The 27,349-nt window shown below is 55.7% G+C and overlaps 2 protein-coding genes across 4 annotated transcripts in view; one reads left to right on the top strand and one right to left on the bottom strand.

The window, feature by feature from the left end:
- Positions 1 to 14,983, top strand: part of WIPF3 (WAS/WASL interacting protein family member 3) — a 63,798-nt gene extending 48,815 nt beyond the window's left edge. For both annotated transcript variants that reach the window (XM_080663381.1, XM_080663382.1), the window contains exons 5-9: positions 1,867 to 2,631; positions 4,311 to 4,460; positions 5,394 to 5,495; positions 11,284 to 11,360; positions 12,293 to 14,983. In XM_080663381.1, the coding sequence (XP_080519507.1) occupies positions 1,867 to 2,631; positions 4,311 to 4,460; positions 5,394 to 5,495; positions 11,284 to 11,360; positions 12,293 to 12,316 (1,118 nt within the window). In that variant the 3' untranslated portion in view covers positions 12,317 to 14,983. The remainder of the gene's footprint in view (positions 1 to 1,866; positions 2,632 to 4,310; positions 4,461 to 5,393; positions 5,496 to 11,283; positions 11,361 to 12,292) is intronic.
- A 2,361-nt stretch (positions 14,984 to 17,344) lies between these two features.
- Positions 17,345 to 27,349, bottom strand: part of SCRN1 (secernin 1) — a gene marked incomplete at its 5' end in the record, with an annotated part of 52,365 nt that continues 42,360 nt past the window's right edge. Inside the window, 2 exons of one of the 2 annotated variants that reach the window (XM_080666043.1) lie at positions 17,345 to 21,826; positions 23,675 to 23,855. In XM_080666043.1, coding sequence (XP_080522169.1) covers positions 21,668 to 21,826; positions 23,675 to 23,855 — 340 coding nt within the window. In that variant the 3' untranslated portion in view covers positions 17,345 to 21,667. The remainder of the gene's footprint in view (positions 21,827 to 23,674; positions 23,856 to 27,349) is intronic. The other variant, XM_080666044.1, reaches the window with a different exon arrangement.

Raw genomic sequence — 27,349 nt, forward strand, 5'->3', positions numbered from 1 at the left:
GTAGTAAGCAGAGGCTCCTGTACTTTGAACTGGCTCACTTGACAGGGTTTTGAAACTTGGAGACATGGTGTGCTCAGCCACTTAGAAAGTTTGGGTTGGTCACTCGGGGGCTGATTCTGTTCCTCACCTTTGTTATCCCTTTACGGTTCACCCGGCGACGGGGCCGAGGGAGGCCTTGCCTTGAGTGGGGAGCTGCCTGAGCTCTCCGCCTTCCTCTCTGTGGACTAAGGAAGCAGGTTGGAGAAGTCAGAGGCAGGAATCCCTGAGCCTGGCCCTGCCCTGGAGCTCCCATAGAACGTTGGATATCCAGGAGGTAGAAGGCCAGATGGGGGCTTTTCCCCCCCATCATGTTCAGCACCTGGTTGGGAAAACACATGGAGACTCATCGACTGACAGGCTCAGCACCACCAGCAGAGGCTGGGGTAGGAATCCGATGGGAAAGCTGTGTTTCCTTTTCTGCAGCCCCGGGAAGTTGGAGGTGTGGGAGCACGCATGTTTTCAAGGGCTTTCCACGTGTCTTCTTTCTTCCTTTCTTCCTTTCTTCCTTTCTTCCTTCCTTTCTTTCTTTCTTTCTTTCTTTCTTTCTTTCCTTTCTTTCTTTCCTTTCTTTCTTTCTTTCTTTCTTTCTTTCTTTTCTTTCTTTCTTTCTTTTTTAATTGATTTCAGAGAGGAAAGGAGAGAGAAAAAGAGATAGAAACATCAATGATGAGAGAGAATCATTGATTGGCTGCCTCCTGCACGTCCCCTACTGGGGGGATCGATCCCGCAACTCAGGCATATGCTCTTGGCCAGAATCGAACCTGGGACCCTTCAGTCTGCAGGCTGACGCTCTATCCACTGAGCCAAACCGGCCAGGGCCGCATGTTTTCTTGGGCTTTGTAAAACAAGGGTGCTGAAACTGGGGGAAAATTTCCCCAGAATTCCTCTCAGGGAGAGCTCTGTATTTGTGGGGAAGAAATACTTTCAATGCCTCCTCAATGGAAGCATCAGTGATTACAAAAGTTCTGTACAGTAAACAGGGACAGAACTAACATAGTGACACAGGGTGTGTGGCGTGGCAAGGCCGCTCCCCGGGAGCACCCTCCACACCCGGCTTCCGTGAGGCCCACCAGCACAGGGCTGGCTGTCGGCCACGTGTTGTCGAATCCACGAGGCTCTGGGCTTCCCGTTGGGGTCGATGTGGTGGAGGCTCCTGGGGCGAGGAAGCCAGGAGACCAGGAGGCAGCGAGCCCCTGAGAGATGGGCACGTGTCTTTGGGAAGAGGAACTTGCAACTTCCAGAGGCCAGCAGATGGGGAGGTTCAAAGTCATTGGACCTGGATCCCCAAGGGCCTGGATCTTCCCACTGGCTTTGGACTTGCCTTATATGTCCAGGGAAGCAGGAAGCTTCTGCTCTCAATGTAAAGTCCTTGTTCACAAACGCGGGGAGTGAGGAACACCCCCCTAACCAGGAGAGTCTGGTTGACACCCGAGGACCCAAACAAGGACCTATGGGCTGATGGACCTAGTGGGCAAGAGTGAATGAGTGTGAAGTGACCTTGAGGTGAGGAAGGCGGAGGAGGTGGGGCAGTCCTGTGCCTGGGCTGGGAGGCCCCGGCAGAGGCGGGCCTGGTGGAGGAGTAGGAAGGCTGGTGGCTGAGCTGGGCTTGTCTCAGAGGAGGACAGCACGGTGGTGCTGGCAAGGACGCTGCGGCTGGTCAGCTGGCCTCTTGGGGGACAGCTGCTGCCCCGAGGCCTCTCGATGGACATGCAGGAAGAATGCGGTTCACCGACATCATGCCTGAGAGCATTGGGCATTGCTGCCCACACACCTGGGCTTTCTCTTTCCTCTGTCGCTGAGCTAACTCGGAACTTGTTTCACTTCCAGGTGGCAAGACAGGGCAGGCCCCTGGCTCCCGAGCGCCTTCTCCCCGGCTTCCCACCAAAACTATCAGCGGGCCGCTCAACGCCCCAGCATCTCCCAGGCTAGGCACTGCCTCGGAGGCCAGGACAGCCCCTCCGCGCCCCAGCATGCCTGCCCCACCTCCTCCCACCATGCCCCCACCGCCCCCGCCGCTACCCCCACCCCTGCCCCCTTCCTCTCCCATCAAAGCTCCGTTGGTGTCCCCACCTGGCTCACAGACCAAAGGGAATGCCCTGGCAGTTGCACCCGCTCTGCCCTCTGCACCGCCCTCTGCCCCTCCGCCTCCCCCTCCGCCACCTCCCCCAACGCCACCCCCTCTTCCCCAGACCTCCGTTCTCAGTGACAAGACAGTGAAGCCGCAGCTAGCCCCCTTGCACTTATCCCCCATCCCACCCCCGCTCCCTCTCCTCCCACCCTGTGGGTACCCAGGGCTCAATGCAGATGCTGCCAGCCCCACCCAAGATGCCCGGGAGCCTCCCGCCCCGCCCCCGCCCCCACCGCCCCCGCCACCACCACTCCCCCTTTACGCTTCCTGCACTCCGAGGTCCTTGGTGCCATCGCCCCCTATGCCAGGCGCTAACAACAGCAGCGAAGCCCCGCCCCCACTGCCCCCCAAGTCCCCCAGCTTCCAGGCACAGCCCCCGAAGCCCAGCGTGCAGGCCTTGCCCGCTCCGCCCGCCCCGCCTGGACAGCCCTTCCTGCAGAAGAAGAGGCCGGGCCGAGGCCCAGGTGAGTGCCACTGTCCCGGTCCAGGGTGGCCAGATGGGAGGCTCACGAGGCGTCGCTGGCAGTCGGGGAGGTGCCAGGGCCACAGCCAGAGACCTGCTCCTGTGAGCCCCTTGGGACTACCTTGCGATGTCTTACTCTGGGATTTAGGTTTAGAAAAGACCTATCAGTGCCCCTGTGGAGCGTAATAAAGCCTGGCTGTGGGACTTCAGCTGGGGTGTTCATGTTAGAGGCAGGAAATCAAGGCTGAGGGAGGCTGGGAGACCTGTCCAAGGTGATGCAGATCACAGGCCAGGGAACCTGGCCTACATCCCCTTGCCTTTCCTAGCTGTGTGACCCTGGACAATCACAGCCTCCCAGTGCTTCCTTCTCCCTGTGAAGTGGGGATAGCAGCAGCGCCCCCTCAGGCAGTTGTTGGTACAGGCGGGACAGCGGTGAGATCTAGCAGGGGTTATTTATTCTTCCCATCACGTTCAGCCACCAGATCTCCTCCCTGGGGTGGAGGGGCTGTGGTGCGTTTGCTTCAGAACCAGCTTCTTGTTCAATTTTTCCTGAGTTATTTCAACCTGGCTCCAGCCAGCATGTCACAGGCCCTCAGGAGGTTGGACCAGTGTTCTGCCTTTTTTTTTTTTTTTTGGCAGGTTCTCCTGCTGACTCAAGGAAATGGAGGGTCTGTATTTCAGACAAATATTAAAAGGAATTCCTTTAGCTCCCCAGCAGCAGTGATTTGGGACTGAGTACACACACCTGCCCTATGACTGATGTCCGTGTAGCGGAACGGCTTCGTTCACTCTTAGTGTCTGTCTGAATGGGAAGCACACGCATGCAAACACACTCATAAACACCCCAACATTATATTTACACACACCCACACCTGCACCCAACACACATCCACACGTATACACATATTCCTTGACCTTCCAGAAAATTCTTTTATGCGTAGTTTCTTAAATGTGTTTATTTGCATTAAAAATAACACAAGCTCATCGTAGAGCAAATAGGAAGAAATTTAAATCACCTGCAATAACATCACCCAGAAATAAAAACGGTCATATTTGGATGTGTTTTATTTCTTTTTTTCTGAATGTACCTATGTATTTGCATAGTTAATGCCATTTTATATATACTATTTTCTATTCTGTTTTATATATTATTTTAAAAGCAATTTGTCAAATCTTTAAAACTTATTTATAAGCATATTAATATGATAATCAGTATGTACCATATTTTTAGTGTTAGATATTAAAGTTGATTCCATTTTTGGTTATTGTGAATATTGCAGGAAATACTTTATAGCAGCGGTTCCCCTTTTGGGGGCTGTGCCATCTGATGATGAGGATGGTCATTGTCATTAAGATTATCGCAGCAGCTAACATTTATTGAGCCCTTACTACCTGCGACTTTCTTCACTCAGCAACTCTAGCAGGTGTGTGTGTGTGTGTGTGCTATTGTTATTCCCATTGGACAGAGGAGGAAACTGAGGCACAAGGAGGTTATGTTATTATTCCAGTGGGAGAACTGGGATTCAGTCCAAGCAGGGTGGCTCCAGAGGTGGCCTTTTTCCTCACCATATATCATCTTACATAGGAAGGTCTCAATAGCTCACCCCTCACAGCAGGTTACAGCACTGGCTGTCCCCATTCACTCTAGTATCTAAATACCCCCATCCTCTTCTCTGTCAGGTACCAGTGGGGGAAAGCTGAACCCACCCCCAGCGCCCCCTGCGAGATCCCCCACCACGGAGCTTTCCAGCAGGAGCCAGCAGGCCCCAGGCTGGACCCCGACACCGCAGCCGGGAGGTCAGCTGTGGAACGGAGGCCTGCACATCATTGGTAAGCGGGGCCATGGGCTGCCGTTCTGGCTGCCAGGGAGCGGGTGGTTCCCGGTCCCAGGAGGAAGCCCATCCACCAGGGTGCATGCTTTGCAAGAACAGGGTGCTCACTGTAGCATAGAATAGCCCACTGGTTGTGTTACATACAGAGTTTCCCTTGAGCCTTTCTGGAGGGTTCCAGGACCCACTCGAAACCTTCTGGTTGAGTTTAAAGAGAGGGAAGAAAACAAACATGAAAGCCGTATCTGTCTCCATGGAGAAACCCATGGATAGGGCTGAACGGATAGAGTGATTTGGATGAGGCGAATGAATGGACAGAAGGCCCAGCAGGCAGGGGGACAATTAGGGCAAAAATATGGAGGTAGGAAGGAAAGTCACATGGGGTCGGATGTAACCAAAAATCTTTGGATCCCTTTGTCAGTTGGGCTACTGTCAGACACAAAGCCCATATCATAAAGCAGGGACTCGACCACTGACAAGGCCACACGCCCCTCTCCCCTTGCCATCAAGAGTTCAGGACAGAGCCCGCTTGCTTTGGGGACCCAGGTCAGTCCGCATGGACACAGGCCATGCTCCATGGGGACTTCTGTTCAGCCCACTCCTCCCCACCCAAACCCTCCTCCCAGGAGCTCAGGGGGTTCAGGCCATGGGGACTCTGCCGTCCCTGTGGCTCTTCCACTCCCTTTAGCAGCTTCCTTAAGATGTTGGTGGGCATACGTTGGGGTGGGTGATGGGGAGGTCTGTTCATTTAATTTTTCCTGATTCCCCTTGTCCCAACTAAACAGTAAAAATTGAGAAGTGGGTGGTTGTCTGGGGGGAATAGCCCTGCCATTGAAACCCTGGCACTGAGCAGGCCAACCTGTGCGCCCCGGGAAATCCCCCGACTTGGGTCATCACAGCAACCGAGTAACCTTGCCGTTTCCCACGTGTGCAGATGACTTCGAGTCTAAATTCACGTTCCACTCTGTGGAAGACTTCCCTCCTCCGGATGAGTATAAGCCCTGCCAGAAGATTTACCCCAGCAAGATCCCCAGAAGTAAGTACCGCCTTCATGATGCTAGGACCCCCGGTTCTCCCCGACTCCCCAGCACTCGGTGCTTGGCGTGTGTTCACTGGGTACAGGCTGCCTCTCGGAGATGACCAAGATCTATCTCACCGTGCCGGGCAGTGATACAGTGCCGTTCATACATCTGAAGTTCCAGAACACGGATTAGTCCCAGTCCCCAAGGCTTCACTTAGAGGCTTTCACACAATACCAGAGTTAATCGTTTAATCATATTTGGGTGAATTCACCACTGATCCCGCCCCTCTCTGGGGCTTTTGTCTAGGGAGCTAAACACCCCAAGGAAAATGGGATGCAGGAACTTTGCATCAGTAGCCTGGAAGAACCTAAAAGCCCCCATTCTGGCAGACAGTGAAATGAGTGTCCTCAGGCCAACGGTTCTCAACCTTGGCTACACAATAGAATGACCTAGAGAACTTAAAAACCCTAAAGGCCAGGCTGCACTAGACCAACCAAGTTAGAATTTGTAGCCATTTCCAAAGCTGCCCGTCGATTCCAGCATCCAGCTAAGGTTGAAGGTCTCCCCCGGTGAGAGCTGCCTCCTCCTGGCTTCATTGTGTGGCCAGGCTCCGAGGGAGGCCTTCCCTCGGCTGAGCTGTTCAGCCCCAAGAGTGCAAGAGGGAGAGGCTGGCGTCCTGCCCCTCAGGCCCAAAGGCCCGGGAGGCAAGACTTTAGGAACACAGGAAGCAAAGCAAAGCGGGGTGTTGAGCGCACACTGATGCTGCTTCTTGGTTAAAACATGAGCCAATTCATGTCTGGTGCTGAGCCAATCCAATTGGACAGGAACTGGCAAGACGGAACAGAGTCAACAACACGGGTGAGGGTCTGATGTGCTCCCCACCCACAAGCTAAGGAAGGCCCCCAGTCCCAGACTGCTGTGGGCCAGTGTGGAAAATGGTAAAATCATCAGAGTCCAGGCTTAGCCCAAGACCAGGCATCCTTGAGTCTCTTTCACAAGGACCTCGGTGAGGTCCTTTCTCCAGGGTTCAGCTTCCTGCTAGTTTGCAGCTGTCCACCTTCATGCCGCAACCTGCTGCTCTGTTACACCCCAACTGCAACACACAAATGTGACCTCGGGCCCCTGGAGACGTTTCAGTTGCCGACCCCTAGGTGAAGCCAGAGGTCAGCAGACGTTTCCTCTGAAGGGTCAGAGGTGACATACTTGAGGTTCTGCAGGCCATATGGTCTCTGCCACTACCACTGGCTTCTGCCATTTCCACGTGAAAGCAGCCATTGACAGTGTGTAAATGAATGGGCGTGGCTGTGTCCCAATAAAACTTTATTCACAAACACAGGTGCTGTCTGGATTTGATCCGCTGGCCATATTCTGCTGATCTCTGTCCTAAACCATTCCAGCAGGCAGGTTCTTAAAAGCCTCCTTCTGCTCCACAGCCTTTCTCAGTGTGCTACGGAGTCCTTCTACCTTTAGGCTCGGGAAATGCTCATGTGAGGTTTCTGTGCGTTGAGCCCATGGTGCCCAGTCTCATCTCTGAGAATAAGAAAAGCTATGCCGGCACACAGCTGGCCAGGAGGGCGCAGTTGGCAGTCTGTGCTGTGTTCCTCTCAACACAAATCAGTGCGCAGACCAAAACACAGGCTCCTGATGCTTGGGTAGGTGCAGTTAGAAGGAGGAGAAACCTACTAAGTGAACTGACATCCTGCAGAGCAGAAATGGCATCTGTAATTAGCAGACATAAAATACTTCCATCGCCTTCTACACAATTAAATTAGCATGTCCCTGCCATCCCCGCAAGCCGGAGGGTAGAACCTTGTTAATGATGTCAGTGTGTGTCTGCTATGGGTCAAGCCTGTCCCGTTACATTTCCCTTACAGTTTTCTCCTGCTCGCCACTGGCCTGGGTCCCCAGGTTAGAGTTCTTCGAGGTCTGGGAGACAACATTGGTTTTGCCGGATGAGTGTTGGCCAGCATTTCCTTCCCTTTTACCAGTAAGGCTGAATAATATCCCGCTGTTGGATACTCCACATTCTGTTTATCCATTCATCCACCGGTGGGCACTTGCATTGCCTCTGCCTTTCAGCACTTGTTAAAATGCCGCTGAACATGGGTATACAATGATCTCTCTGAGACCCAGCTTTCATTCTTTGCGTGCATACCCAGGAGTATAATTGCTGGACCGTAGGGGACGTCTACTTTTAATTTGGGGTCTGGGGGGAGCCCACCATAGTGTTTTCCATTGTCCATTCCCATCAACAGTGCATAGGAGAGAGGCAGAGCTTTCCTTTCTGTTGTGTGAGGAAAGCGATTCTCCTTTAGCTCCGCTATTGTTTGCAGTGGTGTTTAGGAAAACCAGTGAGCGTGGCTGGGCTATGGAGGAGCCTGTAGTATTGCCCAGTGGTTCTCCAGTGGGGGGACCCGCCCCCAGAGGACCCTGGTGCTGTCTGGAGACATTTTTTGTTGCTGCAGATAGTCTGGGGCACAGAGGATGTGCTACTGGCATCTGGGATGATGTTGAACAGCCCGCAGCTCACAGGCAGGCCACACACGATCAACCAGCCCAAAATGAGCCACATTAAGAAACCCTGGCCTAGAGGAAGCCTTTTCTGTGGTCCACTGGAGTTTTTTAAACGTAAGAACAATCAGTTCAAGGTCATTCTGCCATGTGGAATTAGGGCTGTATATCAGTGTCTTTTTACTTTTCAGTTAGTTAATAAACTGGCTAAAAATTTAGCACTCTCTATGTCATTTAACTGAAAATATCTTTAGTCAAGAACAAATGCAGTCCTAACTGGTTTGGCTCAGTGGATAGACTGTCGGCCTGCGGACCCAAGGGTCCTGGGTTTGATTCTGGTCAAGGGCACGTACCTTGGTTGCAGGCTCCTCCCCCGCCCGGGCCCTGGTCAGGGCACGTGCAGGAGGCAACCAATCAATGTGTTTCTCTCACATTGATATTTCTCCCTGTCTTTACCTCTCTCTTCACCTCTCTCTAAAAATCAACGGAAAAATATCCGTGGATGAAGATTAAAAAAAAGAAGAAGAACAAATGCACTCATTAATTTATAAAGCACTTTAATGGGAATTACAGAGCCCATTGGATTCAGGGTGTGGCAGTTGCAGAGACCTCCTGTGAGATAGTTCGCTCAGAAAACCGTGTCCTACCTCAACAGGTTCCCAAGACCACGTCTGGGTTCTCATAGAAAACTGAAAAGGTATTCTTCAGAGATTAAAGAAAACCAGCTGATCCAGGAAGAATCAATTCAGTCTGTTATACATATTTTTATGAATTTTAAAAATAGTTCAGGTCATTTTCCTTATACAATTTCTAGCCTGCTTTTCTCTCCCAAGGAGCACACACAACAGCTGGCGTGTTCAGATGACTGCTATTCTTTGAATGTCACCCCAAATTCTCTGAGCCTTTGTAAACATTCAGACAGCTGCTGTGACTCCTTCAGAGGAAGATAAACCTTAGATTCCCGGACACTTTTCTTGAACGCGGGTTGTGTTTTTCAATCTTATAAATAACTAGAGGCCCGTTGCATGAAAATTCATGCACTGGAGGGGGAGTCCCTCAGCCCAACCTGCCCCCTCTCACAGTCTGGGAGCCCTCAGGGGCAGGAGATGACCCCGGCGATCAGGGGAAGGCGACGCCCCCATCACACCTCTGCTGCTGCCACTACCGGCAGTGCAAGCCTTGGCTGGCCCTGGTTACCTGAGCCTCGGGCAGCCCTGGGTAGCTGGGCAGCTGCCATCCAAGGCTTGCCTGTGCCTTGGGCCGGCCCTTGGGCAGCTAGGGGGCTGAGGGGACTGGGGGACTCCGGAGGCAGACGCGCAGAGCAGCCAGACCCACTTAGGGGCGGGACTGGCCGTGCCGCGCGCCTACCACCCCGGTGGGACTGAGTGGACTGGGCGCTGCCATCTTGTGGCTGTGGGTGCTGCCACCTTTGGGGGCGTGACAGTCAATTAGCATATTCCCTCCTTATTGGCTGTGGGCACTGCCATCTTTGTGAGGGAGTGATAGTCAATTAGCATATTTCCTCTTTATTAGATAGGACTAGAGGCCTGGTGCATAGATTCGTGCACCAGTGAGGTCCCTCAGCCCAGCCTGCGCCCTCTCGCAATCCAGGACCCCTCGGGGGATGTTGGAGAGCCGTTTTTGGCCCGATCCCCACAGGCCAGACCGAGGGACCTCACTGGTGAATGAATCCATGCACCGGGCCTCTAGTATGCATATAAGATCTTTGGTTATCTCTTCCCGCCTTCCCCTCTTCCCTCTGGGATTCATCAGTCCGTTCCATGTTTCCATGCCCATGGTTTCAGTTCCTGTGTTGAGAGTCTGCCCCCTGGTGGTGCACATCATAGCTACTGGCCAGTCGCTTAAGCTTTTATATATATATAGATTTGCGATGACTATTCCTGTTGCTCACGCTGCTTTATGAGGAGCACAGCAGTGGGGGTGTCGGAGGACTCAGGGAGGTGGCTCTTTAATTCTCATCTGTGGCAGAAGCAGGACAGAGGGTCTTGTACCAAATGCAGCAGGAGAAGCAACAGCAGGGCCACCGTTCGGAACACCTGACTCAGGAGAAGTCCTCACAGGAACGTCGGGGAATGTGGATTTAAAACTCAGCTAGCAATAAAAGTGTATGAAAAATAAATAAGTAAAACTCAGCTGGACCAGTGAGACCACATATATGCATATATGTGCATATACCTACATGGTAAATCCCAAATGGAAAAGTATCTGGAGGAATAAACACCAAACTCAGAGTAGCGGTGACTCCAGGATGGAAAATTGGGATTGGGTGGAGGGGTAGACAGAGAGGGCCACTTCAGGTTGGTTTTCTTATTTGGATTCTCCATTATGAGAATACAGTTATATACACTGAGTGGTCAGATTATTATGATCTCTGAACATAATAATCTGGCCACTCAGTGTACCTTCCTTGAGTACCTCATTTATTTGATATCAAAGATACTATAAATCGTGCACCTGATCAGTTTTCCCCTTTGCACTGGCTGATAGAAAGCTCAGGGCAAATAGGTGGTTGATCTCCAGCAAAAGTCTAGAATACTTTTGGTACCCATTTGAGATACAAATACTGAGTGGCCAGATTATTATGCATTCAGAGAGCATCATAATCTGGCCACTCAGTCTATAACTTGTGTAATATTTCAACATAATGCATTTCAGAGAAGGCATTGGGTCCTGGTGGGACAGAGGGTGACTGTCAGAATGTACTTATCTTTGGCTCTTTTTTAAAGCAAGGCCAGTGCTGTGCGTGGCACATTCGAGTGCTAGACTGGCAGGTGTCTGAGCTAAGATGCTCTCTGTATAGACACTGAGACAACAGGCCTCCGTGGCTTGTCCCCCCACTCCACCCCCACCCCAGCATGCTGGACGTGGCCCGTGGACACACATTCTGGGGCCAGCAGCGGTGTGGAAGCGCAGTCCGGGCCCAGCATGCTGGACGTGGCCCATGGACACGCAGTCCGGGGCCCAGCATGCTGGACGTGACCTGTGGACATGCAGTCTGGGGCCCAGCATGCTGGACGTGGCCCGTGGACACACAGTCCGGGGCCCAGCATGCTGGACGTGGCCCGTGGACACGCAGTCCACGGCCCAGCAGTGGTGTGGAAGCACAGTCCGGGGCCAGCAGCTGCAGGTCTCAGGTGGGCCGGCTCATGTTGCTCTGGTTCCTTTGCGGCTGCTGTCAGCACTGTGAGCACCCGTCTAGCCCGAGTCTCTGTGCCGGGCACAGCCGGGCCCTGCGCCAGCAGATGGTGAGATTGTCCCCGTGCCTTTCAGGCCGTACACCTGGTCCCTGGCTCCACGCCGAGGCTGCCGGGCAGAGCTCCGATGACATCAAAGGCAGAAACTCTCAGGTAACGCGTCCCTCAGGTCCCTCGGAGACGGTGCGGGTATGTCTTCTCCTAACGGCTTCACCTCTTTCCTCAGGGAGAGCCACGGGGTGTGCCTTTGTTTCCCGCTGGAATGACACTCCAAACCTCAAAACCTAAAGAGTGAGGGTGGGGGTGGTCCCTGGAATCACCACCGCATAACCCCCGTGGACTCGTCCTGCATTCACGCCGTCCACGCCCCACGCGTTCTGCCCTCCTGTGTCAGCTCGAGAAGCCTGAGAGAGTGCAGTAACGTTTATAAGATACAATTCCATGTTCTCTCTCATACGTAGAACACATGGTTTTTTACCCGGGGGGAGGGGGGGTTCTTCACCCATCAATATAATGTTTTTTAGCTCTTTTTATTGACCATTTTTATTTGAAATTTCTGGCTAAAGCCAGACTGTGTGAAACATAAAAGGAACTGAAGAATGCTTTATCCTATTCAGGCGTCCTCAAACTACGGCCCGCGGGCCACATCCGGCCCGCCGAGGACATTTATCCAGCCCGCCGGGTGCCGCTGCCTGTCCTGCTTAGCAGCTGACTCGTCCCGGGCCCACAGTGCGCATAGGAATTTGTTCCTAGTTTTTTTTTTAAACTATAGTCTGGCCCTCCAACGGTCTGAGGGACAGTGAACTGGCCCCCTGTTTAAAAAGTTTGAGGACCCCTATGACATGTTTGTACAGTGGCATTAGGCCCCCCCCCACCTGTCATGAATTACATGTCCCATTTCACCCCTTTTCCACCTGCGACCCCTGGGTAAAATCAGCTCCTTGCACATGAGGGGACGTCAGGCCCTGGCCACCTCGCACGGGGAGAGAGCTTCAGTGCCTGGCCCCAGCGGGGGGTGGGGGGGTGGTGTCACCTGTGTGCAGAGTCTTCTAACCCCACCTGGCGATGCTCTCGTGTTTCCACAGTTAACTCTGAAGACGCTCCGGTGAGAAGACCGAGGAAGCCAACGTCCTGCGAGCCCCTGGGGCTCCCCCCTGTGGACGGGCAACCCAGGAGGCCGTGTCTGACCTCACCGTACTCCAGTTGCGATGCAGTTGACATTCAGGCTCTGCATGGAGCATTTATTTATTGTAAATACGTGGTTTGCACAGGCTTTAAATCGGTATCTTAGTCGACTTTTATTTTGTAAAAAAAAGCCACCCTCCCCGTTTCTCCATTTTTTCCAAATGCATCTTGGCGTTCACCTGCCGGTGCAGATGGAGCCCCGCCCTGCCCCACCGCGGCCGACCCGTGACGTAAACACCGTGCAGGCTGGCCCTTCCTGCACGGACCCGTGTTTAGAAGATTCCTTGGTTTGCAAGGCGCCCCACAGTCACGGTATCCACGGTGGCTTCTGATTGGCATGATTTTATATTCTCAGCACACAGACTGCAGAATCAAACCAAACCAAACAATGCCTTAGACATGACACAGCTCAGAGAGACCCGAGTGTCCCCTCACCCAGACGACGCCACTCGGCCTCCAGCGGACGGGACGCCGCGTCCCGCTTCCGTCTTGCAGTACAGGGATTTTTTTTCTTTTTCTGCCTAATGTAAATAGAACGCAAAGTCCAGGCAGGCGTGGGCTCGGCCCCTTTTGTAAATGAATGTTCCTACAAGTAGCCAATGCTCTGTTTACAGTGCCCCTCGTGCCCAAGTCCCCGAGACGTTGCTCCTGTCCCCTCCGAGCCCCCAGCCCCTCCCTGGCAGCCAGGCCGAGGTGGGGTGAGCTTTAGGAGGTTTGGGTATTTTCCCTGCAAGTTAGAAACCTGCATCACACTCATTTTTAGAGTAAATTACTAATTCTATCTCAGCGGTCTTTATTTTCTCTCCCAAGTGCAGGATTTCTATGGCAAGAAAAAGTGTGGGCCGAATGTACTGTGAATATCTGCCTCCAATAGCTGGTTCCCCACCCCCAGCCCTAGGACAACCCCTCAGGCAAAACCTAGCTCCCTCTGAGCTAAGAACAGACCTGGCCTGCGATCTGGTGGCAGGCACCTCTGTGGGGTCAGCCACCCCTGGATAAGGAGCAGGCCAGGGCAGGCTCCGCCTGCTGCTCACACCCTTGGTCTCGAGCTGGCAAGGGGATGGAGTGTGTGTGTGCGCTTGCCGCCTGACCCGGAGTGCCCCCTGTCCTTGGAGAGGCCGGCTGTGACAGAGGAAGGGGAGAAAATGGAAGGAAACGGGCTGATCTCTGGTCTGTTATCAAAATAGTTGCAGATGAAAGGAAACGGGGAAGGAGAGGCTGGCAGGCGGTAAAAATGTTTCCTCTGGAACCAGCCTCCCCTGGGCTCCCACCTCATGGGGACCATGCCCCGACCAAGCCACCCAGAAAGGCAGCCGGATAGGCGGGTTCTGTTAGCATGTGACCGCACGCATGGAGCAGTGGTCTGGGGTCACCGAGGATGCTACCCTCCCCATCGTGCTCCCTCCTTGTAGGGAGAAGCCAGTGAGCGAGGTCATGTTCCCTTTCTCTGGGGACTAAATCAAGCCAAACTGTCTCAGAAATCAATGGGAAAGGAGTTTTCCAGGTCACCAGCTCCGAGCATAGCTGCTGGGTTCCAGATGTTCTGGAAGGGTTCCGAAAGGTCTGAATTGCTTTATTGCAACAGTAGCCACACCACCTCCCTCCCGGTTGTACGACATAATTACAAAGGATTCAACATTGCGGTTGGTTAAGAAGGCCCTCTAGACAAAGGCAGTCCCACCTACGGGCACCGCCTGCCCATGAGGGGTTTATACGTGCTCGGTCCACACGCTGGGCTAGAAATGAAAAATAAAACGATTCGAGGACAGACAGAAGGGGTGAGCAGAAGCCACACATCGCAGTTAGAAGGGGATCTCAGGAATGGGCGTCACATCGCTTCTTGAGACCGATCACTGCCTTGGGGCCCCTTGGGCTCGCAGGCCAGAGGTAGAACCCCTGACCCTGCACCCCGTGCTGCCCCCAGACAGCCGATAGCAGCGGTCCCCCGTCCTCAGAGGAGAGTCCCACAGCAGGCCTGTGTCTGCACTTCCCAGCATTTCCCATGCATTTTATATTTATAAACATAAGACACCTCTGCAGGTTATTTCTCTGTACCTAATACACTCGGATAAACAGACATGCTTCTGGCCGTCTCCCTGCGGAACCTAGCGTGGTCGCCAGTACAAGCTCAGGGTCAGGAGGGCTTACGACAGGACGGAGTGGCTCCGGAACTCAGGCTGGCCCCGGCGCTGCTGGAATGTCCTGTTAGGACCAGGCCTTTCTTTCCTGAGCTGACACGTCTGACTAAACCACGGCCACAGTTTCATCTAATGTTTCCCTGGTGTTGGTAAGCTAACTAAATGAATGGGTATTTGGAGAAACCAACCAAGGGAAACACTTTCTTAAATGCATTTTTTTTTTTTTCAGTTTTATTGCTATGGGTAGCCCGGCCACATAGCCCAGTGGTTGAGTGTCAACCTATGAACCAGGAGGTCACAGTTCGATTCCTGGTCAGGGCACATGCGCGGGTTGTGGGCTCCATCCGCAGTGTGGGACATGCAGGAGGCAGCCGATCAATGATTCTCATCATGGATGTTTCTATCTCTCTCTCTCTCTCTCTCTCTGAAATCAATAAAAATATTTAAAATGTGTGTGTGTGTGTGTGTGTGTGTGTGTGTGTGTGTTTATGTAGAGTATATGTAGAGAATTCCTCTAACTCATGTTTAAAAGGAACAACTTTCAACTTTCAACCTACAGTACACTTAGCACCCCCCAACGTAGCAAACTCCTCCAAAACCCTCCCGTATGGAGCAGCAATATCACCCAACCTCCATGCCAGTATTTGCAGGTGAACTCCGAAACGTGGGAAAGGGAGAGGAGGTTTACCCACTGGGGTGCTGGCTCGGGGGCAAACATAATCTGAACCTCTGTTCTGCCTCTTACACGTTTAGGGAAGTGAATTACTTCACCAGCCTGTGCCTCAGTTTCCTCTCCTGTAAAATGGAGACATCAATATATACCTGAGCACATAGTGGTGATAGCTCGGACATAACACCCGGGCAACCCTGAACCCCTTTGTCACAGCAGACCGGGGCATCGGCCCGCCCCTCGCCCCGCGACCCGCACTCCGGGCGGGGGGTGGGGGGGCCATTTGCCGAGGGCACTGCACGCTCAGCACAGAGCTCTTGCTGGCCGCCTCCCAGGCAGCCCCTTTAGACGTCTGCTGAGCGGCTCAGACCACACTGCACCGGCTCTGCTGCTGGAGAACAAGCAGAGAGCAGCAATTAGAATTCACGGATGTTCTCTAAATCTCTGGAAACTGACTTCAGAGTTTGCTGCTACACGCTCTGCGTCCCAGTAAGTCCTGGCCCTGCCTTGTTTTACCTGCCCTCTGACCGGTGGAGGTTCAACAAGCTCTTTAATGACCGGAGGAGCCATCTGGGTGGAGAGGAAACGCAATAGTCCCAGCAAGTTCACAAAGTGGGTGATGCACTCGAAGCCATTGTGGGAGGGTGGGGGTGTGGGGAGTGAAGCAGCAGCAGCATCGCAGGCACCCCTTACAGGCTAAGTGTGGAGGGGTGCCTGCAAGGGGGAGGGAGCAACTTCATGGGAAGGGCTCTGGGCTCCTGAAGCAACTCCCAGACCCACAAGGCCTTGGCTTCCTTCATGAATCTGTTCCGTTGTGTCTCCCAACAACTCTTAGGGTGAATCCTAACCCCCAGCTCCTCAGAATGTGACCTTATTTGGAAATTGGGTCATTTCAGGTGTTATTTGTTAAGATGAGATTATAAAGGAGTAGGGTGCACCCCCTAACCCAAAATGACTGGTGTCCTTATAAAAAGGGGAGTTTGGACACACACACACACACACACACACACACGCTCACACACACACATGCACGCGCACACACGCGCGCGCGCACACACACATGCTCTCTCTCACACACACACACACACACACACGCTCACACACACACACACACACGTTCACACACACACACACACGCACGCACGCACACACGCACACACACACAGGGACAATGCCATGGGAAGATGAAGGCAGATAGGGGCGATGCTCTCCAGGCCAAGGAGTGCTGGAGACGGCCAGCCAAGCCCTCGGCGTTAGGAGACGGCCCTCAGAAGGAACCCACCCTACCTGCACATGGACCTTGGACTTCCAGCCTCCAGCACGGTGAGAGAATTCATTTCCGTTGTTTAGCAGTACTTTGTTAAAGCAGCCCAGAAAACGAATGCAGGCTTTGTCTCCTTGGGGTTTTGCAGGAGTATATTATAGGGAAAGAGCTGGAGGTCAAGTTTAAAGGGTTAGCAGTTCCTTGTCATATAAATGGGGCAGTTGACTACTCTGACCTTGACAGAGGTCACTCGTTTCCGTGAACAAGGTAAGTAGTTGCATTTGCCCATCCTGGTGGAGACAGGGTCATGGGAGCAATCTGGCATTTCTAGGCCACAGGAGTGGAGAGAGGCTGACTTTTTCCTTAAGTGACATCCTTTCCCCTGGTGGACCCACTCGGGGCTTTAAAATAAAGATGCTTGGCATAGATGCCAGTAGCCATGCTGAGGCTCTAGACTCCTGTTGTGAGAACGGCTTTAATGGTGGTAACAAACACAGCAAAGTGTACCATCCTGACCATTTTTAAGTGTACCGTTCAGTAGTGTTGAGTGCATTCACATGATTGTGCAACCAATCTCCAGAACTCCCTTATGATCTGCAAAACTTTCACTTTATACCCCCTAAGAAGTTCCCCATGTCCCCCTCCCGGCCCCTCACCTACGTGGAATAATACAATACTTGCCGTTTTGAAACTGGCTTATTTCACTTAGCATGTTGTCCTCAGGGTCCATCCATGTTGCAGACTGTGTCAGAATGCCCTTCCTCTTTAAGGCCGAATAGTATCCCATTTTATGTCTATGCCACCTTCTGTTCATTCATTCATCCATCGATGGACCCTTGGGTAGTTTCCACCCTTTGGCTTTCATGAATAATGCTGCTTTGAAAACATGCTTTTAATTTTTAGGGTATATACTCAGAAGTGGGATTACTAGATTATATGCTATTTCTCTTTGTAATTTTTTTTTAGGATCCTCCACACTGTTTTCCACCCCCGCTGCACCTCCTTACATTCCCACAGTAAAACACAGGGGTTCCAGTCTCTCCAGGTCCCCCCAACACTGGTCAGTTCCGGTTTTTTACAGTAGCATCCTGCTGGATGTGAGGTGGTATCTCCTTGTGGTCTTGTATTTACGGTACTTTTAAAGAGTGAACGTATCCACAGAACGGTACAAAAGTGGAGGAAACTGCTGAAAAGGTTGGGTTTTCTAAAGATTAAAGTCAGAAAAACGTATCTCCTTTTACACATTTTCTATGTCAAGACTGATGCCCACATTTATTCACGAGACACAAGGTAGGAAAGGCCACCGGACATCAATTTCAGGTGTTTTTTATTATTACTATTATTGTATGCTGGATGTACTTAGGGACAATTCCAAGGGCAAGCACTGGGTGGGGAAGTTGTCTGGTTTGTGGATATTTGTACAAAAGGCTGTGAAGACGACATGGACAGTTCCCACTGCAGGAAACAAAGATTCTCCTTTGTGGTGCTCCCTGCCCACAGCATTGTCCAGCTCACACACTGAACCCCTCACAACACGATCGCAAACATGTGCGTGTGCATGCCCATGAGACATCTGCACGTGACAGTCCGGGATGTTTGACACAAACCACAGGAGGGGAGCTGGGACGCGGGGCCTGTGGGGTGGAGTGCCGGAAGCACAAAGTATTCTGGGACAGCGTGTGCCTGGGACCCCCACTCCTCTCCCTTCAGACGGGAAGGAATGGCCAGCGAGGTGGTTCCCGCTCCCCTTCCTCTATGTGCTTCCCTCCTAACGCTGAGAGCTCAGCGGAACACCTGCCCCATAAATGCCTTGTCAGCTCCTCGGTCGAGAGTGCAGCTAGTGGTTCCAGAACACACACGCCGGACCCCCTGGCTTCCTGCTGGGCCAGCCGCAACGTGGGGTGGCATCAGTTAGGGAGCAAAGTAGTTTGCCTGGTGAATCATTATTTTTATGCCTACTGAGCCACCCAGTGGTGAAGAAACAGGCTGCTGCAATCTAGCAGGCACACACCGGCTGGTCGCTTGTCAGGCAGACTCTCTCTGACGATAACACTGTGTCTTAGGTTACTGGGCACGAAAGAATCGCCATCATTTCAAGTCCATCCTTGTTCTACCTAGAGCTCCAAACCGCCTCCCGGAGTGAAAGAGGACTGCTTCTGCTTTGTTCATGTTCCTTCCTGGAGGCTTAGCCGCCCCTCCCTCCCTCGGGCTGTCTTCCTCTATAGCAAATCCCTCTACTCGGCAAGACGGACTGGTGCTTGGCTGTGGGGTGGTAGCGGGGAGATGCTATCCTCACGGCCATGTCTTCCGTCGGCACAGCACCCCCACCCCGAGGGTTAATGGACACACAGATGGTGTTTTAGGAAGCTATTTACACTCTGACCCTTAAACATGATTTTACAGTTCATCTCGAATGTTCGTTTTCTCCACGTTGCCTTTAGGAAAGCAATCCCCCGGTCAAGGAGTTATCCACGTAATGATAGGCGTTTTCCAAAAGCGCGGTCCGTGTGGAGCGTTTAAAAAACAAGCAGTGCCCCCAGCAACAGCCTGCACAAACCCCAACATGTTTCAGGCTGCTCATCTAAGGGAATAAGTCCCTGGAAGTGAACACGGGCACTTCAGCAGGTTCTTGGCTCTCTCCTTGCCCTTCCCCGCGATGCCCACTGTATGAGGACTCTGCCCACTGCTAGTATTGGGTCAGACCGTGCGCAGACCACCTCTGGGCCCGAGGGAAGCATCCCAGCGGGGTTGACCTGCTGCCAGGCTGGGCCACGGAGGGCTGCCTCGCCCTCTAGTGGTCACCAGGGGCATCACAATTGTGATGAACAGTGTGAGCCCAGACAGCTCTCCATCAGGGTTGGCCCTTCTCTGAAGTGCTGGGCTAAGGTCAATGCCCCCTCACAGAAGCACCCATTGTGTCTCCCACGGCACCACGGCTGGGCAACGGCATAAGGCTGGCTGGGTCACCCGTGACCTTTGGCCCATAATAATGAAAGCAGGGCTCTGTCCTTTATTCTCACTCGACTCCTTTGGGTAAAACCCTGGATCACCTTGAGCATCACAGGTCTGATGCGGTGTTTCCATAACAGGTGGAGGGGAGACCTCGGTGTGAAACTCAGTGTTTTAAAGAACGACTCTGTAGGTGGGCTTAGGGGGGGGGAACGGGGTACCTCCATCGTTCTGGAACCCCACCCTGGCCCCCTTAGCAGCTGTAGGCAGACACTCTGAGAATGGCACCCACTCTGGAGGAGACCCTAGGGAATCTGCAGTGAAGGCCCGAACCTGGGCGGAGGCCGCGGGGACCACAGCCACCACGCACGGCTGCTGCTAACGTGGCCAGCCCCACAGTCTTCCTCGCTGTCACTGCCTGTAGTCAGTCATTTTCCTACAAACCTGCTGGGCACAGAGCTCATGGTGCTCTTCAAGGGCAGCTGGTAGGAAAAAAGGTTTGTTCCGATAAACCCTGTGACCCTCAGGCCACGTCTGCGTATGGGACCCGTGTCCCTTCCAATTCTTGTGGCCTCACCCGTGGCTTCTGGAGAGTCAATAGGAGCAATTAGCTGCTGTTCTCCACTACCTGTTTATCTCCACCCCTTTCCTTTTTTAAAAAAATGTATTCAGAGAGGAAGGGAGAGGGATGAGAGAGAGAGAAACATCAATGATGAGAGAGAATCATTGATCGGCTGCCTCCTGCATGCTCCACACTGGGGATCGAGCCCGCAACCAGGGCATGTACCCTGACTGGGAATCGAACCATGACCTCCTGGTTCATAGGTCGATGCTCAATCTCTGAGCCACGCTGCTCGGGCCATCTCTGCCCCCTTCCATTCCGAGCGTGGCTGAGAGTGTCAGTGGCTGGAGGTAAGCCCCCCACCACCTCCACCTTCCCGCGTCAGCCACCATTCTCAAGGCAGCTGCTGGGACACGCGTGGTGGGAGGGATGGAGGCCAGGCCCGGGAAAGCCAGCTGCTCCCTACACAGCTCTGTGGGATGCGACAGGCTGGGCAGGGCGGGCGGGGGCTGGCCTGTGACCCTGGAGCGAAATGCTTCTACATCCATCTGTCGCCTCCTCGCCCTCTGTGTTCCCAGCGCTGGCCCATCTGGTCTTCCTCGCACGCTCTTCTACGCTCCGGTGCTAAGTCAAATGCTTCATGCGAACACGACGTTGGAAACAAATCGGTCTAATTAAAGTCTCTGCTGAGATAATGCTCGGATTCCAGCTACTTTAACTAGAATCGAAACAGCCCAAAGTTTCTCCCTTTCTTCCCCTCATTAACCGAGAGCTTGGCGGCTCGGCGGGGTGGCGCTGTGCCACAGGGCCCTTTCCTGGTAATTCACCTGCACCAGGCGGCGGTCAGCAGGCCCGAATCGTTCTGCACCAGGCGCAGCCAGGGGGCGGGGGCGCTGCGGGGCCGGGTGAGCCTCGTGCCTGCGGGCGGCCCACGCGGGGGTGCAGGGCAGCCGCAGGTGTGCTGCCTCTGACTCCCTAACAGTGGGCGGGTCCCGATCACACAGCCAGCAGCCCTCGCACACGTGGAAGCAGTTGGCAGGCCAGCTGCTCACCGGCCCGGGCACAGAAGACGGGTTTGTGAGGATCACGGGAAGTGGGACGGAGCTGGGACTGGACAGGACCCCTGTTCGCCTTCCCTCCAGGTGTGTCCCTCGGAAGACACACCTGGAGACCTTCTGCACGACAGACAAGCACTCGCATCAAGGGAGGCCAGGAAGCTTCTCCCTGGAGGGCACAGGCAGGACCCCGGGCCTTCTGTGAGCCTGGGAGAACCGTACTCAGCGAGGAAGACTCAGGAGATGGGGCCTCCCCACCCGCTCAGCACTGCGGCGCCAGCTGTCCAGCGCCTGGTGAGCGCACATCCTCCCGTAAAGGCCAATGTGTCCATGGTCACGGAAACACAGCAGCAGCAGCTTGGAATCCACGATTAGTCACACGGGGGGGGGGGGGGGGGGAGGGCGGACAACGGGCGCACGGGGTGCATGTCACACAGCAGAGGAAGGGGACCACGTGGCAGAGGGGACGTGTGGAGGTTCCAGCAGAACACAAGTGTCCTTTCGGTCTGGCTTCGGAAAAGGGACCACCAGCCGCCACCCAGGGCCTCTCTCGTCTTTCTCACGCGGGAGAGCGGCGGTTTTGCTGGTAAGTTAGTAGGTGGGAAACTTTAAATACGAGGGGGAGGGCGTGCCCGCTTCACTTAAAGAACTTGATCTCCGTGTCCACACAGTCATAGAAAAGGTCCCCCACCTCGGCGGGGTCCGGGGGTGCGGGGCCGGCCAGGATTTCTTCCATGGCCTCCAGGCCTTGCTTCTCCAGCTCCAGCATGGTCCTCCGCAGCCTGCGGCCCTGCTCCTGGGAGAAGCACAAGCACGGGGCGGGGGGCCGGGGGGGGGGGGGCGCTGTCATTGCCACGAACCCTGAAAGCCTCCTGGGGTGGGGGACCCTAGTCAATGCTTCCTACATGACCGCCACAGGGATCCTTCCGATGCCAACGTGGATGTCACCGCTCTGCTTGGCATCCCTGCTGGTTTCTGCTGCCTTCAGGATACATCCTGAGTGGCACCCCGGAAGGCCGGTGGGACACACGAGGCTCTTCCTTGGCCTCTAGCTACACCCCTTCTACTCAGCCAGACTGAATGGCTGCCTCCCTCCAGCCCGTTCTCCCCGCCGCCCGGGCCAGCGCATCACCCCAGGGCCTGGTCAGCTGCACCCCTCCGCACCCCTCTGCACCCCTCTCCTCGGGCTCCCAGCGCAGGGTCTCTTGCCTCTGCACGGCCGCTCTCCTGTCACGTGGAGCTCTGTCTCCCTGCCTGTGTCCCCCTTAGACCCCGGGCTCCTGGGGAGTGGGGACGGGGCGTGGCACAGTAAGTCCCCATGGAGACCTGCTGTCACCGCCCCCTGACTCACGCCAGCGGTCATTGCTACATTTCAAAGCCCACCCCACCCCACCCGTCTCCTCTCTGGAGTTTGGGGTAGAAGCGCTCAGCCCACACGGCCCTTCCTGCCTCTGCGCCCTGTTGCCTGGCCCACAAAACCGTGCACGGAAAGGGGCGCCTTCCCTCGGGGGTCACTGGCCCCGCCTAGAAAACCTGCGCTGGCAGCAGCTGCGGGAACAGCCCCCTGAGCTCCGCGGGCAGCAGCGGTGCAGACTCCAGGGAAGGGTGGGCCGGCGGACAGGCAGGAGACAGCCGGTGGCGTGGAGGCGCGGGCTCTGGGCCTGCCCTGCTCAGAGATGTGGTCGGAACCCACTGGGCTGCCACCCAGGTCGCCTCCTCTGTGTCCCTTGGTGCGGTCCCCTGCGCTCGCCCGGCCCACACAACGCGTGCTGGATTCACCTAAAAGGGGCCCTTTCTTCCGGAGAAACTGGACCTGCTCCCAGCTGTGCACCAAACGCCTGGGGGGCGGATGCGCATCTGACATGCCCAGTCCTTCCTCCTGCCTTCCACCAAGTGCCCAGTCCTTCCTCCTGCCTTCCACCAAGTGCCCAGTCCTTCCTCCTGCCTTCCACCAAGTGCCCAGTCCTTCCTCCTGCCTTCCACCACGTACGGCTGGGGCTGTATGGAATGCCCGCGGCTGCTGGGGGGCTGGGCGCGGCCTTGTTTGAATTCACGTCTCAGAACTGCAAGTTCCGAAGCTTTGGGCGGGGCGGGGGATCTGCACTTTAAAGAATAACTTCTTTTTAACTGAAAACTTGAGAATCTTTCTTTTATTGTCATAAAATGTATACCCCACCAAAAATACCCCCTGAGCCCTTTTCATGGTACTGCTGAGTGGCATTAAGCAGTCACATGGCTGTGCGGCCCTATCCGTCTCCAGGGCTTTGGGGAAGAATCGGTTTTTTTAGACACTTTTAAAGGGTTGCCGCCACATACAACCTTGTGCCCCCAAAGTATACAAAGAACTGTAGGACGCAGAGAAGCAGCCGTCCCTATGGGGCCTGCACATCTCGGTGATTCCCAGGACACGGAATGGAAGGGGCTGTTCTGAGCCCCCTGGGCTCTAGAATAACATCAAAAGCAGAGGCTTTGGTTTCTTTCAGGGGCCTGGGTGGGAGAGTGAACCCCGCCTCCTGGGAGGGGCCCTGGGAGCTGGATTTTGGGGAGGAGTGTGCTGGAAAGGAGGAGGAGGGTGACTCATTCCCTGCTCTCCTGGCAGTTCTCGCTGACCCCGCCACTGTCCACGGCCCAGCCCCCGGCTCACCTGGTCACTGGCGAGCACAGCGCGTGCCCACTCATGGGCCTTGTACAGCTCGTGCCGACGGTCTGGTTTCTCCTGGAACCGAGGCTCCCTTTTGGCCGGGTCGTCATCCCCGAAACAGGGAGACTGTGCTTTGGGGACAAGTTTTACATCGTCCACAAAGATGAAAGGCTTGAAGATCGACCTGGAGAGAAAGGAGAGGGGCTTCAGCCAGGCTGGGCGTGAGGGCACCCAGAGGCAGTGCTTTCATTCAGCAGCCATTTCCGGAGCCAACCCACAGGAGTGGAGGGTGGAGGGTGGTGGGTAGAGGGTGGTGGTGGAGGTGGAGGGTGGAGGGTGGAGGTGGTGGGTGGAGGTGGAGGGTGGAGGTGGTGGGTGGAGGTGGAGGGTGGAGGGTGGAGGTGGAGGGTGGAGGTGGAGGGTGGAGGTGGTGGGTAGAGGGTGGTGGTGGAGGTGGAGAGAGGAGGTGGTGGGTGGAGGTGGTGGGTGGAGGGTGGAGGGTGGAGGGTGGAGGTGGAGAGAGGAGGTGGAGGGAGGAGGTGGTGGGTGGAGGGTGGAGGTGGAGGGTGGAGGGTGGAGGTGGAGGTGGAGGGTGGAGGTGGTGGGTGGAGGGTGGAGGTGGAGGTGGTGGGTGGAGGTGGTGGGTGGAGGGTGGAGGTGGAGGGTGGAGGTGGTGGGTGGAGGGTGGAGGTGGAGGTGGAGGGTGGAGGTGGTGGGTGGAGGTGGAGGGTGGAGGGTGGAGGGTGGAGGGTGGAGGTGGTAGGTGGAGGTGGTGGGTGGAGGTGGTGGGTGGAGGTGGAGGGTGGAGGTGGTGGGTGGAGGTGGAGGGTGGAGGTGGTGGGTGGAGGTGGAGGGTGGAGGGTGGAGGTGGTGGGTGGAGGATGAAGGGTGGAGGTGGTGGGTGGAGGTGGTGGGTGGAGGTGGTGGGTGGAGGTGGAGGGTGGAGGTGGTGGGTGGAGGTGGAGGGTGGAGGGTGGAGGGTGGAGGGTGGAGGGTGGAGGTGGTGGGTGGAGGGTGAAGGGTGGAGGTGGTGGGTGGAGGTGGTGGGTGGAGGTGGTGGGTGGAGGGTGGAGGTGGTGGGTGGAGGGTGAAGGGTGGAGGTGGTGGGTGGAGGGTGGAGGGTGGAGGTGGAGGGTGGAGGTGGTGGGTGGAGGTGGTGGGTAGAGGGTGAAGGGTGGAGGTGGTGGGTGGAGGTGGTGGGTGGAGGTGGTGGGTGGAGGTGGTGGGTGGAGGTGGTGGGTGGTGGAGGGTGGTGGGTGGTGGAGGGTGGTGGGTGGAAGTGGAGAGTGGAGTTAGAGGGTGGAGGTGGTGGGTGGAGGTTGGTGGGTGGAGGTGGTGGGTGGAGGGTGGAGGGTGGAGGTGGAGGGTGGAGGTGGAGGTGGAGGGTGGAGGTGGTGGGTGGAGGGTGGAGGTGGAGGGTGGAGGGTGGAGGTGGAGGTGGAGGGTGGAGGTGGAGGTGGAGGGTGGAGGTGGTGGGTGGAGGGTGGAGGTGGAGGTGGTGGGTGGAGGGTGGAGGTGGAGGGTGGAGGTGGTGGGTGGAGGTGGAGGGTGGAGGGTGGAGGGTGGAGGGTGGAGGGTGGAGGTGGAGGGTGGAGGGTGGTGGGTGGTGGGTGGAGGTGGAGGGTGGAGGGTGGAGGTGGAGGGTGGAGGGTGGTGGGTGGTGGGTGGAGGTGGAGGGTGGAGGGTAGAGGGTGGAGGTGGAGGTGGAGGGTGGTGGGTGGAGGGTGGAGGTGGAGGGTGGAGGGTGGTGGGTGGTGGGTGGAGGTGGAGGGTGGAGGGTGGAGGTGGAGGGTGGAGGTGGAGGGTGGAGGTGGTGGGTAGAGGGTGGTGGTGGAGGTGGAGAGAGGAGGTGGTGGGTGGAGGTGGTGGGTGGAGGTGGAGGGTGGAGGGTGGAGGTGGAGGTGGAGGGTGGAGGTGGTGGGTGGAGGGTGGAGGGTGGAGGTGGAGGGTGGAGGTGGAGGTGGAGGGTGGAGGTGGTGGGTGGAGGGTGGAGGTGGAGGGTGGAGGGTGGAGGTGGAGGTGGAGGGTGGAGGTGGTGGGTGGAGGGTGGAGGTGGAGGTGGTGGGTGGAGGTGGTGGGTGGAGGGTGGAGGTGGAGGGTGGAGGTGGTGGGTGGAGGGTGGAGGTGGAGGTGGAGGGTGGAGGTGGTGGGTGGAGGGTGGAGGTGGAGGTGGAGGGTGGAGGTGGTGGGTGGAGGGTGGAGGTGGAGGTGGTGGGTGGAGGTGGTGGGTGGAGGGTGGAGGTGGAGGGTGGAGGTGGTGGGTGGAGGTGGAGGGTGGAGGGTGGAGGGTGGAGGGTGGAGGTGGTGGGTGGAGGTGGTGGGTGGAGGTGGTGGGTGGAGGTGGAGGGTGGAGGTGGTGGGTGGAGGTGGAGGGTGGAGGTGGTGGGTGGAGGTGGAGGGTGGAGGTGGTGGGTGGAGGGTGAAGGGTGGAGGTGGTGGGTGGAGGTGGTGGGTGGAGGTGGTGGGTGGAGGTGGAGGGTGGAGGTGGTGGGTGGAGGTGGAGGGTGGAGGGTGGAGGGTGGAGGGTGGAGGGTGGAGGTGGTGGGTGGAGGGTGAAGGGTGGAGGTGGTGGGTGGAGGTGGTGGGTGGAGGTGGTGGGTGGAGGGTGGAGGTGGTGGGTGGAGGGTGAAGGGTGGAGGTGGTGGGTGGAGGGTGGAGGGTGGAGGTGGAGGGTGGAGGTGGTGGGTGGAGGTGGTGGGTAGAGGGTGAAGGGTGGAGGTGGTGGGTGGAGGTGGTGGGTGGAGGTGGTGGGTGGAGGTGGTGGGTGGAGGTGGTGGGTGGTGGAGGGTGGTGGGTGGTGGAGGGTGGTGGGTGGAAGTGGAGAGTGGAGTTAGAGGGTGGAGGTGGTGGGTGGAGGTTGGTGGGTGGAGGTGGAAGGTGGTGGGTGGAGGGTGGTGGGTGGAGGGTGGTGGGTGGAGGTGGTGGGTGGAGGTGGTGGGTGGATGCATGCCAAGAGAGACACAACTGCAGGGTTTAGTAAAGGTTTCCGTGAAGCCCTAACCAGTTTGGCTCAGTGAATAGAGCATCAGCCTGCGGACTCAAGGGTCCCAGGTTCGATTCCGGTCAAGGGCATGTACCTTGGTTGTGGGCACATCCCCAGTAGGGAGTATGCAGGAGGCAGCTGATCACTGCCACTTACAAGCTGTGGTTTCTCCTATTCACAGGGAGGAGACGTCTAGACAGACCTGCTCTGCTCGGGGAGACCGTGCGGAGGCCCCTCCCGTGTGACATGAAGCAAGGCAAGTAGAAAGGGGTCCTCTGTTCACGCTAAGCGAGGTGGCCTTTCTCGCCCATGGTTTGCTGGGAAGTGGCCTCCGGGGAAGGAAGGCTCTGAGACCCCTTCTCACTCTCTCTTTTTTCAAAGTTGACACAAAGAGAACCCCAGAGAGGACACAGCAAAGGAAAGAGAAGTCTGGCTGTGAGAGGGTGAGGAGCTCCGGGCACAGGAGGTGGCCATGCAAACACTCTTTGATTCAGCTCTTTTGGCCCAGTGGTGTATTTTAGGGAAATCAATGTGTGTGTGTGTGCATGTGTGTGTACGTGCGTGTGTGTGGTGCACGTGTGTGTACGTGTACATGTACATGTGCGTGCATATCTGGACATCTTCGCCTTATCTGTCCTTTTTTCTCCTAAATTTTGTGATGAACGCAATAAGCCAGTGTAAAACAAAATGTGTTC

This window comes from Plecotus auritus (genome assembly GCF_963455305.1).
Source record: "Plecotus auritus genome assembly, chromosome: 4".
Taxonomy (NCBI): Eukaryota; Metazoa; Chordata; class Mammalia; order Chiroptera; family Vespertilionidae; genus Plecotus; species Plecotus auritus.